Source organism: Lactuca serriola, chromosome 5 (genome assembly GCF_051521515.1).
Source record: "Lactuca serriola cultivar US96UC23 chromosome 5, Lser_US96UC23_V15, whole genome shotgun sequence".
NCBI classification, from domain to species: domain Eukaryota; kingdom Viridiplantae; phylum Streptophyta; class Magnoliopsida; order Asterales; family Asteraceae; genus Lactuca; species Lactuca serriola.
The window spans coordinates 352,280,040-352,292,954 of record NC_136412.1 but is presented as its reverse complement, the minus strand read 5'-3'; the positions used below and the strand labels follow the sequence as shown (position 1 = coordinate 352,292,954).

Genomic DNA, 12,915 nt, shown 5'->3' with positions numbered 1-12,915 from the left:
TGTGTAAGTAGCAGTAGGGGGTGAAACAATCCCCGAGGATCGGTTGTCAGGACCGACGGGTAGTCAGCACCCCAGAATGGCTTGACACGGGTAGTCAGCACCCCAGAATGGCTTGACAACCCAGAATGGCTTGACACGGGAAGTCGGCACCCCAGAATGGCCGCACGGGTAGTCGGCACCCCAGAATGGCCGTACAGGGTAGTCAGGCACCCCAGAATAGCCTGACAGTATGTTTGTTGTATGTTTGCATGGTATGTGGTAGGGTGGGGAACTCACTAAGCTTCGTGCTTACGGTTTTCAGTTTTGGTTTTAGGTGCTTCCGGTAGCGGATGGTGGAGCTCGAGATGATCTCATGGCACACACCATAAATTAGTCAGCCTGGGAATGTTTTACTCTGATAATGAACATGTGTTTTGAAAACTAATACTCTGTTTATGTTTTGAAATGATGATTTTACTTTAAGTAATATTTTATTAAAAGAAATTTTTAGTCTTGAATATTGGGACGTTACACAACCGGTTTCCTTGCCTAGTCATCACCCAACTCAGTTACAGAGTCAACTTACCCAACTCGGATGACACATCAGCAACTCACCAACGTTTTGACTTGCTTGGGCCCTAAGGGTTCAATGGTCACCCAATTCATCACCTAACTTGTATGAATTCAATTCATGTAGTGAAAACCTCGTTTGTAAAATGCTTTCTATAAGGATATCTTGTAAGTTCACATCGATTTTCAATTGAGCCTTCACAATCTGGTACCTGTGACACAGTTAAAGGAAGATTCAATTATACTCTATTTTTGTACTTCTGAAAGAAATAGAGTGAGCACATTGAGTGATTGAGGTACGATTATGATTCTTCATCATTCTTAATCTTTTGCTACCACCAACTAGGAGTATGAAGCTATTTGAATACAAAAAATTGCTATTTTGTAACAATTGATACCTGCTACGCAAATGTAAGCAAAGCCCTTTTTGCATAGTTTGGATATGGAAAAAGGCCTCGATTTTATCATAGCGAATAAGGGAGATTGATAATGTAGAAAAGGTAAGAGAATACATAAACTCACGTAGATCATGGGCAGGGACGGAACACAAACAATACAACTTAGGGGGGGGGGGGGGGGGGGGGGGGCGAATTGTGGTTTTATGTAAGATGACATAGCTTAATAAAATTAACTAAAATTAACTAACAATTATGTTGTGTTTTTCAGAAAAACTAACAATTTTAAAATTCCTCAAAATTTATTGTTTTAATGTTTATTATTAAAAATCACAAAATAAAATAACATTTTAAAATTTTATATCGTCATTTTTGAAAAAAAAAAAGATGAAAGCTAAAATAAATAAATCAAATAACATTTAACAATCCATATATACATTTTATAAAATATAATAATAATAAGTTGTATTGATTTTTTTTTAAAGTGCATGTTTTAAACATATTCTAAGTAACTAAAAATTAGGTTGTATTTGACAAATGCTAAGTAATTATTGAGAAACAATAAATATATAAAATAAATAGAATTAGATCATTAGGCTTCTAAATGGAAAATAAAATTTTTTGTTGACCTTTATTCTCTTTCTAGATCCTAAGCTACAATAAATCACTTAAAGCAATTTAAAAAGGAAATATTACTCTCTTCTTCAACCGTCAAAGAAAAAGTAAAACAAAGAACTTCTCTTCGCTATTCTCTCGGCCACAAACAAATTTTTTTATTTTTAATAGTATTAGATATATATGGAAGACAAAAAAACGGGGAGGCCATGGCCCCCCTAAGCACCTATTACGTTCCGCTCATGATCGTGGGATCAAACCTGGATCACCACCAGAATCAAAAGCAAGCCGAGCAATCTCCAACACAGGTGTCGGTGGTGACCAGATAAGCTCATTTTGATAACTCTCAGCGTCACGACGGGGTTTAGAATTCAGTGTGCGCCGCGGAAATCGAATTCTCGATTCGGTTAGGGATTGACTCAACCGATTTATTAAATTGAAACAGTAACCAGGTGGAGTGTTGGTAGTAGGATTAAAAGGAACGATGAACTTGAAGTAGGATTGAAGTTCAGCAACAACTTGGGGGTCGATGGATGCAACATGCTGAGGTGTGCCAAGGAGTGCGAGTATGTCTCCAGCGGTTGCGGTGGTCGCTGAGGGTTTCTTGGAGTTGACTTTCGGAACTGAGATGAAATGATAACGAGGGTTGGGGGTTGGGGGAGAGTAAGACGAAGAAGAAGCAATGAGAGAGAAAGAGATGATGAATGCTATTTTGAGGGGAAGTGATGATAATGACGATGGATTCCACATGGTTATTCTCCCTTAAATTCGTGCTCTCTTGTTTGTCTCATTTAACGATACATTAGGTGACATCTGATTTGGCAAATGAGTTGGCTTTTTTAATGATGTGTACAAAATAACCGTCTGATTGGGAAATGGGTGACCGGGTGACCCCTTCACTTTCTGAAAAATGGTCTTAAAAGCCGGTAAAAAGAGAATTTATGCCTTTATAAAGCCAAAAAAAAAAAACAAGAACCTTTTAAACCAAAATGTGAAAGTTTCGTGGGGCTACAGTGACATTTTTCCAATTGAAATTACATGACCATTTATGTAATTTTTAGTAAACTGATTGTCTTCTTCTTCATTTTTTTTTAAATTAAAATCCATAGTTTAATAGAAATAAAAAAAATTCATGTATAAAAATAAATGGTTTTATATTGTGAAAAATACTAATATAAAAACACATGCTTTATGTAGATGCTTCAAATTTCTCAAAATTACAGTATTATGATAGATATGTATCATATTATCTTGTATATATTTAAATAATAATAATAATAATATGGTCCAATATTGACCTTTATAACTTGATAAATGATAAATAGAACGTCATATTCATTATAGTCTTTTTTTTAAATAAAGACAAGTCAACATTGACTTGTCTACCGTGACAATAAAGAGTCAAATTAACTTTAGTAAAAATAGAAGTCAACGTTAACTTCTTTCACTAATAATAAAAAGTTCGTTTTAATTTAACAACGAAGTACTTTTTTTTTCTAACACAAAATATCTCTTTCAATCTTTTCTAACACCAAAGAAAAGTATGAGATGTCCAAATGGACGAGTTAGATCGATTTGGACTTTTATTATCTTTATAGACATGAAATCCTCTATTTCTAAAACCTCTCATCAATAGCGACAAAATGAAGATTTCCACAAACATAACATGTTATTAAGATTTTTTATAGAAATTATAGTAATAAAACATTTTCTTTCAATAAAATAGTTTAAAAGTTTGTAAACAACTAAGATCAAAAAGTGTTCTTGCAGATCACAAAACGTTTCATACTTTTTTTAACTAATTTGATGTGACATCATATATATCTATATCTATACAATCTGATAAATAAAAATAATTTTATGCCACATATGATATTTCTAGAACTTTAGTTTAAAATTTTCTCTTTCACTGTAGTAGTATTATATATATATTTTTTTTTCGAGAAATTAAGTATTTTTTTACTTTTTGTTCTTATAATTTCTTTTATCCAATTAAATGGTGAAATGTATATCATTTAATGCTTATTTAACATCATATATATCTCACATAATTTTTTCAAGAAATTAAATATTTTTTTACTTTTTGCTCCTATAAATTTTCTTATCCAATTAAATGGTGACATGTGTAACATTTAATGTTTATTTAACGATATTTAATGATATTTTAATATATTAATATGACACATGTCATTATTTAAATGGGTAGTAAGATTTATAGGAACAAAAAATAGAAGAATATTTAATTTCTCATTTTTTTCTATTAATATGGGTTTCTAAATTTAAAATAAATCAAAACGTGTATTAAATTTGAAATTTGAAATTTGAAATACGCTATTTGAAATTCAAAATTTCTCCAATATAATGCATTTCTTATGTTTTAATGTCAATCAATAAATGACTAAAATTTCGGGATTCTCAATCGATTTAAATATGTTACGAATTTAAATTTAAATTGATTCCTTAAGATAAAATCCTATTTTATTAGGTAAACTACCTAAATTCATGGTAATAGATTTGATATAAGTTATTTTTCTCTATTAATTAGGTTTTAAATTTAAACAAATCAAGATATGAATTAAATTTGAAATTTGAAATAAGTTATTTTAAAATTAAAATTTTCCTAATATACATTTCTTTGTGTTTAAACGTCATTAAATAAGAGAACTAATATTTTGAGGTTTGTAAAAAATTTAAATATGTTAAGAATTAAAAAATTAATTGATTTATTAAGATTCAATCTCACTCAATAGGGAAAATTACCTATAAATCATGGTACATGGTAACCGATTTAAAATAAATTACTTTTCGCTATTAATTGTGTTTTAAAATTTAAACAGATCAAGATATGTATTAAACTTGAAATTTAAAATAAGTTATTTAAATTTCCTAATATACATTTTCCTTGTGTTTAAACGTCATTAAATAAGGTAACTAATATTCTGAGATTTTAAATCTATTAAGAATTCAAAATCTATATGATTTATTAGGATCCAATCTCATTCAATAGGAAAAATTACCTAAAAATCATGGCAACCGATTGGCGGTGGGACAATGTTACTACGGACACTGCAGTGCCACGTCGAACATCGTAAGATGTAGTGTTTATACATCAAATAGTCTATGTACACCTATTTCTAGAATAGATCGGTTGAAGGTTGAGAGGGATCAAGGGTAAGGTTTTTGGGAAAAAACTTGTGTCACGGTGTGATGAATGGAGCACCACGACGTGGCATGCCAAATGCATGAAACGCATATCCGGTTGGCTTCCATGACGTGACAAGAAGAAGGCCACGACGGGGCGACGACTGCAATCCAAGCCCATGATTTTTAGGGTTTCTTCCATATTTAAGCATCCAATCTCAAGTATTAGGGCATCTTCTTTAGCCTCTAACCCCTCACCATATAATTAAGAGCTTGGTTGTTTGATTGAAGACCTTATTCTTGGATTTTAGTGGAGCTTGAGGAAAGAGGAAGATCATTTTGGTGCAAGGAAGCAAGGAATCAACTTGGATCCATCATCTCCTTCAGATTTCTGAATTGTTAGAGGTATAAAGCTCCCATTTTGACCTTTGTTCTTCTTGATGCAAGTATAAGTCCATTTTTCTAGATTGTTGGTCCCTTCCTTCGATGCTCTTGGAGTTTGAAGAACCCTAAAGCTTGTGATGGCTTTATAAGGTCCATATGGCTCTGATGAACAAGAAAAAGGTGCTTGTTTGGAGTACTTTGTGTCCATGCTCAAGATATGCCTCGTTAAGGACTTATTAGAAAAAGAATCATAGAACTTGACTTGTGGCGGGGTCTTAATGGATAAAGTTGGAAACTTTATCCATTAAGTCATTGAAATGGACTAGATCTGAAGTTCTAAGTTTAGATCTATAAGGATTAAGCACTTAATAAAGTGTATGATATTCTGCCAGGATCCACGACATGGCAAAGGGATTGCCACGACATAGCGAGGTTCCACATGTCGACTGTTTTGTCCTGATATGCCCACGACGTGGCCAAGAGGTTTCCACGTCGTGGTAAGAATTGACTGGTTTGACATTGGGTCAAACTTGAAGGAGTTGTTTTTTTTTTTTTTTTTTATTAAGGATCTATCTTGCTTTGGTATTAGTCGGTTCGCGGGAGCAATCAGTGCAGGGAGTGAGCATTTTGTTGTGTTTCCTTGGGTCTTCATTTCAGGTGAGTTTTCTCGCTATATTTCCTATATCATAGTAGGGTGCATGCTAGATTAGCCGAGTCTTAGTTGATGATGGTTGTTATGTATATTTACCGAGTTGTTGTTAACTTCAAGACTACTAATAGTCCTCATGACTGTTGATAGTCCCAGGGTTGTTGATAATCCATAGTTGTTCATACTGACATTAGGGTAGTGGTATGTTGGTTAGAGTACCAAGATGTTGATAATCTTCAAGTTGAGTGCTATAGGGGTTGTATGCAGTCACATAGGATAGCCTGAGAACTCTTGATCTAGGCTTTCTTGCATGTTCCTTGTTTGATTGTGGCTCTAAAGTGGGATCACCTGTTCGACTGTCTATCTCACATCTGATTACATATAACTATGCATTCATTAGTGATATGCGAGTGGTGATGTAGAGTATTGTGTGAATTTTGAAATATCGTAGTGAGTTGTTAGACAAGGTATGCAAGTGTAGATAGTTGTCTGTGTTTATGTTCTTATCTATTGATTGTTGTTATATGTATCATTGAGATTATTAAGGAGTCTAGGGATGTTGATAGTCCGTAGGATGTTGATAACCCAAATGGTTGCTGATAACCCATAGGGTTGTTGTGAGCCCATAGGACTGCTGATAGTCTTAGGATTGTTGATAACCGATAGTTATTTATATTGTTGTGTTGTATGTGATAAGGAAGACTGTTTATAGTCCTCAGGACTGCTGATAGTCCTAGGGTTGCTAATAACCCATAGCTGATTATTATGTTGTGATGTATGTAATATTTTGGGGGAACTCACTAAGCTTTGACTTACAATTGTAGATTAAATGTTTTTCAGGTACCATTGGTGATAATGAGAAGGTGAATGCATGACTGTGCACACTCATCAACATCATTTGAGATTCCATATTTTCTATATCACTCTCATTTTCAAACAAGTGTATTTTGAAACAATTGAGTTTGCTTAACTTGTGTTTTATGTAAATGATGTTTTACCTTAATTAAAAATAAAAATTTTGTTTATGAAAATGGGACATTACAGTCTAAGTATATATTGTACATATTTAACTCATCTCCGTTTATATTACATTTTTATACTTTATCTATTTGAAAATGATCAAAATATAGCCTAATTTAATCATTTATAAATATATGGTTTTCAAAGTTGGGTTAATGTTATTGTAACCCAAACAACTATCAAGTTTTGTTTTAAATGGTCCTTTATGTTATTTTGGAAGTTTAGGGGAATAAACTCCATTTTTACCTGTTAAAAAAGGACAATGATTTGTAAATTCCGGTGTCCTTGATGATGTTACTTTTTCACTAAAAAAAGAAATAAAAGTAAAATCCACCTCACGTCGTCACCTACCAGAAGACTTGATTTTTCAGGCCAAGTTAAAGATGATTTTTCGGTTATCTTTTCCAGTCAAAACATTGAATCAAAATCAAATCATTGAATACAAACCTACCACTCAAGAACTCTAGATCTAATGAATACTAAACAATTTTAAGAATTCCAGATCTAATGAATACAAGCCCACCAGAATAAAAATCAGATCTGGAACACACATACACATGATTTTCAATGCACACACACAAATCAGACCAAGTGCTTAGAACTCGTTCTTCTGCAAATTAGACCCTTTAGATGCTTTCTTAAAAATATTATTTCTAGATCTGTTCATCAAAAACACAAACAACCATTTCCAGATCTGTTTGTCAAGATAACGAACCATGGCATATCCAAACCAAGTCGGACACTTTAGGTTTTTCTCATTGGTGGTCGTTTTTGGATGTCAATAACAAGATTCAAGAACAAATACGACAAAAATTGAAGATTTGCTTAACCATATGTAACATCCATAAAATTTTGAAAATTTTAAAACTTTTAGATAAATCTAAAAACCATCATTTATTACATATTTTTTTCAAAATAAGTTTCACATCAGAGTTTTCCCAGAAATCATAACACAAAATATGAGGAGGTGCACGATCAAACCTTCGCCTTCCCGCGATCATCTAAGGTACCTGAACCTAATTAAAAACTGCAAGCCCATAGCTTAGTGAGTCTTCCCTAAAATACCACCACATAAACATAACAGACAACATCATACATAAATGAACCTTTAGCCAAACTGGACCACCTCACAGGGCCTTCAGCCTATCTGAACCGCTCCCGAGCCTTCGACATGACTGGACCACTCTTGATTCTTCGGCACGACTGGACCGCCTCGTAAGGCCTTCAGTCTATCCAGGTTGCCCTGGGTCTGTTGGCCTTCAGCACAAAGCAGGACCGCCTCAAACCGACAACACACACACATGTCGACATATACATAACTCATAAACACATAATCAATCAACAGGCAAGAAAGGATCATACATATCAATAAGCATAGCATCATCCTGTCTATCGGGATTTAGATTAACCGATTACTATAGTACTCAATCACACGATAACCAGGATAAAAATCTGAAGAGCCGGCCTTAGTGCCTTCGACCTAACAAGTACAGTGAGGAATACTCACCTCACATGTAGTGCTGAATCGGTAAAATCCAACTCTAAAACTCAACTCCGGACTCAAAAACCTACAACGACCATGTGACCATTTCTATCAAAACCCTAAAATACCGAAATGCCCTCAAAGTCAAACTTTGTCAACCATGTCAAAGTCAAAGTCAACAGTCCATGTTGACCCAAGTCGTCGAGTGCACATACCAACTCATCGAGTTACTACAGTACTCAGAGAAGTAGGGAAAACCCGAGCCAACTCGCCGAGTTGTTAGGACAACTTGTCGAGTTCCTACAGTATCTAGAGAAATGGGAACACCCGAGCCAACTCACCGATTTGTCAGGACAACTCGTCGAGTTTTCCTAGTATTAACATATTCATCCCCTTCTTATCGAATCTAATGCCTTAAACTACAGAGCTGATACCCAAGATCTGAAATACCATGTAAAGTTGCTAACTTTATGTCCATGCATGCCACAAAGAGGCTCCAAGACTCAAGAAAGGCTTAATAAGGGACCTAAAGCATGAATGAGGCATAGAAATTGATAAATCTTGCAACTTTAAGTCCAATGAGGCCATAAAACGTTCAGATCTGAAGTGACAACTTGATGAAATGCTCAATCCCAAGAACGATCCCAAAGTGAGCCAAAAATTATAATAAACTTCCAAGGAAGATATCTAAGCAATAAATGAGCAAGTTTTTGACTTTTTACCTCAAAAGAGTAGCTAAACTCAAGAATATTCTAGATATAAAGCTTCCCCCTTCAAGCTAGGCACCACCAACTTCAAGCTCTTCAAAAGAACACCAAGAAAACACTCTTCAAGCTCTCTCTCTCTCTCTCTCTCACACACACACACACACACTCAAATATAGGAGATGAAGCACGAGACTATGGTTTCTGGACAGGGAGACGGGTAAGGAGGTCACCCAAAGGGTATAAGGCCTTTAAATAGGGTGCAACATCCTAAAAATTAGGGTTTCTTAATCAGCCACCAACTCGTCGAGTTTTCCCCAACAACTCGTCGAGTTGGTCCTAAAATCTGCGCGGTCCAAAAACTTCCAACACGTCGAGTTGAGGCCATCAACTCGACGAGTTCCAAGGGGAGTTTGCCTGTTAAGGGATAATTCTCATACTTGGAAGTTGGGATGTTACACCATAAACGTGATTTCAGATCTTAAATCTTGGGTTTGTGTTTGTTTCAGACCAAGAACAAAAATTCTTCAATTCTTGAACACATATACACAAGCGATTTCTTGAATTCTTGAAACCAAAATCCTTTTTGAAACCCAAAAAACCCATTGAAAATCTGGGAAAACACAATTTTTTTTTGATATTTTGAAGAAATTGAATGTGTATGGTGTGTGTGTGTGTGTGTTCATGTGTAGAACCCAGAAAAACTAAAGTACTTGGATCTTTGATGTTCATGTGTGTGTTCCAAAAACACATAAAGAGAGAAGATAAGACAGAAGAAAAAAGAGAGAAGAGTGGAGAATATATGTTCATGTATGTATGTGAAGGAGTTGCAGGTTATGCATCGTTGGATATGGTGGTGATATATAGATGGTGGCAGTGATGGTTGAAGATGGGTAGTGGTAGTGGTGTAAGATGTATAATGGTGCATATGAGCTGACAAATTTGATTTAATGACATGGCAATGTATCATGCTGATTGGGTTGGGGTTTACTGATAAACCCTTCATTTTTGATAAAAAGATCTTTTAAAACCTAAAAACTAAAGTTAATGCCCCTAAGATGTAAAACAATAAAATGAGGGACCGTTTAAAATATAACGTAATAATTTGTTGGACTACATTGATATTAACCTTTTAAATTTCATTTTGTTTATAATATTTTAACTTATATCAAATTGTGTTAAAGTTTTTAAATGAACACTTTGTATAAGAATAACTGATTTGACTTTTAATAAATTACATATTTTTGTTAAACATTGTGTAAGGATGTATTTATGAGGATATAACGATTCTTGAATTTGATAATTCTAAAAAAAAGTGGGTTATATTAGATTTTTTTAACTATAATATTTTATTTTAAATTTTTTTATTAAATTATAATAATATCATTTAAATACAAAAGTAATTTTACTTTATATTACTATAAGTTTTCAAAATATAACTTCTCAATAAAAACATCTAAAATATAGTTTTATATTATTATTATTATTATTATTATTATTATTATTATTATTATTATTATTATTATTATTATGTTGCTCGTGTGTTTATTATTTACATGAGTAAGTGAAATATATTATATATGAACGAAAAATACTATTATTATTATTTTTTTTTGACGATCATTACCTTTGAAATAATATATTATCAAGTTCTCAATGCAACTCATATATTGACAAAGAACGCCAATGCAAAGCATATGTTGTCAATTTGAATTTGCTACGGCGGACGCAAAAAGAAATATGAATGGTTTTTTTAGGGTTTAACTACGAAAAAAATTCATTTTTCAACGTCAGTTTCCGTCATAATCTTGTCACTAAAATGGTTTCGTTGACATATATACACTAAATTTATACTTATTAGGGCTTTGTGATAGATTTACAACATATTCGCGACGAATAAACATTAAACTTTGCATTTGACGGTAAAATTTGAAAGGTTATATAAGCCATCCCGAAACACCAAATAGGCCCCCCCCCCCCCCCCCCCCCCCCCCCAATTGAATTATATTTATGTGTTGTAGTGGTTTAATCTCAGTATTATGTTATATATCTATGAACAAGTGGTTGATCATCAATTTTTGTTTATTATATATAGCTTATGTAAAAGACAATACGTTATAAATTATAAATAGTAAAATAAATAATCATATAACTAAATTGCGAAATTACAAATATAAAAGCACTTGCTTTACGTGAAGTTTTTAATCTCTGAAGAATGTCATATTCTTCTAGATGTTACCATGTATGTATTTAAATCATAATCATTAAAGTCAACGTATTTAAATCATAATCATTAAAGTCAACATACATTGCATCTCAAATTTATATTTTTCTAGTGTGGTAACGCAAGTAGAAAAAGTGCCCGTTTGTTTTATAGCACTTGACTATTTGAGTTGTTTATTTCTTGTGTAATTGTTATGGGTCTAATTTGTATATCTAGGAATTTCGGTTGTGTTTTTTCAATAAGTGATTGATTATTATACTTTATTTTTCATTACATTCTATCGTTGTGTAAAATAAAAAAATATGTTATCATTTATAAAGATAAATTATTCTAATAAATTGTGAAAATAAATATCTCTCTCTCTCAAAAAAAAAAAAAAAAAAAAAAACCCTTCTAGATGTGTATCATATTATCATATGTGTGTTTAAATAATAATGATACAGGTCAACATTGACTTGTATCATAACTTTGATAATATAATATAATTCCTATTTTTTAAATAATAAAGATGCAAGTCAATATTGATTTCTACGACTTGATAATAAAAAGTCCAATTCGTTATATTTTCTTCCTTATAACTTAGCAATGAAGATTTCGTTTTCTGTTTCTAACACCATGTTGTCTATTTTTATCCTTTTAACACTGAAAAAATATTGAAGAAGTCCAACGGATGAGTCAAGAGCTTGTAAGCAAACAAATGGATGAGTGAGTGACATTGTTATTATTAGTTTAGTATGGCTAAATGGAAAAACGCTTCAATAAACACACACACACACACACACATATATATATATATATATATATATATATATATATATATATATATATATATATATATATATATATCCTTCTTAATAAATGAAGGTTTTTTTTGCCACATGTCAATCGCTTATGAGTTTTGACACTTGTCATTTTGTGATATTTTTGAATAAATGTTTTTTCCATTTATCATTTTCTCATTTTTTTATCTTTCTTAATTAACACATCATATTTACACCTTAATTAATAATTGCCTTAATTGAAAATAACCAATAAATTACAATATTACAACTCATATAGTATTTAATATGTTTCATTTTAAATTTCAAATTTAAATAAATTTTTGTTTAAACCTTCATATTTAATTTTTTTTATTTTATCCAACCTGTATAACATATGGATCTCACAACTAGTATATATATATATATATATATATATATATATATATATATATATATATATATATATATATATATATATATATATTACTCTAATAATTGACAATCTTTTTACCACATGTCATTTTGTGGTTATTTTCAATTAATTTTTATTCCACATGACATTTTGTGGTTTTTTTCCATTTTATTAAATTTCACATAATATTTAAATGTAATAATCGCAATAAATGTAATAATAAATACATATCTATTTTAATAATTGACTTTACTTCTAATTTCAATGTTTCTAAATTATAACTTCATTAGTTTCTTTTGTTTATTTATCTAAATTATTTGTTTAAAATGTAAAAATAAATTAAATATCATCATACTTATTGTTCCTACAAATTCTCCTATCTAATTAAATAGTGACATGTGTAACATTTAATGTCCATTTAATGAAATTTTAGTATACTAATATGACACATGTCTTGATTTAATTGGGTATGAGAATTTGTAGGAACAAAAGTAAGAGGATATTTAATTTCTCAAATGTAAAAGAGAAAAAACATTTTAATTTTAATAATTCAATATTTTCCTAATTTTTTTTATAAA

At 31.8% G+C, this 12,915-nt stretch overlaps 1 protein-coding gene across 1 annotated transcript; it reads right to left on the bottom strand.

Moving 5' to 3' along the window:
• Nucleotides 1-668: 668 nt before the first annotated feature.
• LOC145051130 (uncharacterized) lies at nucleotides 669-2,309 on the bottom strand. Its single transcript, XM_078999260.1, has 2 exons — nucleotides 1,803-2,309; nucleotides 669-761 (listed from the first exon to the last, which is right to left on the bottom strand). Exons 1-2 carry the CDS (start codon nucleotides 2,307-2,309, stop codon nucleotides 669-671), a joined length of 600 nt encoding a protein of 199 aa, XP_078855386.1.
• Between the last annotated feature and the right edge of the window lie 10,606 nt (nucleotides 2,310-12,915).

Coding starts and splice junctions, on each gene's coding strand:
- LOC145051130 (XM_078999260.1), bottom strand. CDS start 2,309: ATGTGGAATCCATCGTCATTATCATCACTTCCCCTCAAAATAGCATTC. Junction 762..1,802: donor CAGGTTTGATCCCACGATCA/TGAGCGGAACGT, acceptor ACTGTGTCACAG/GTACCAGATTGTGAAGGCTC.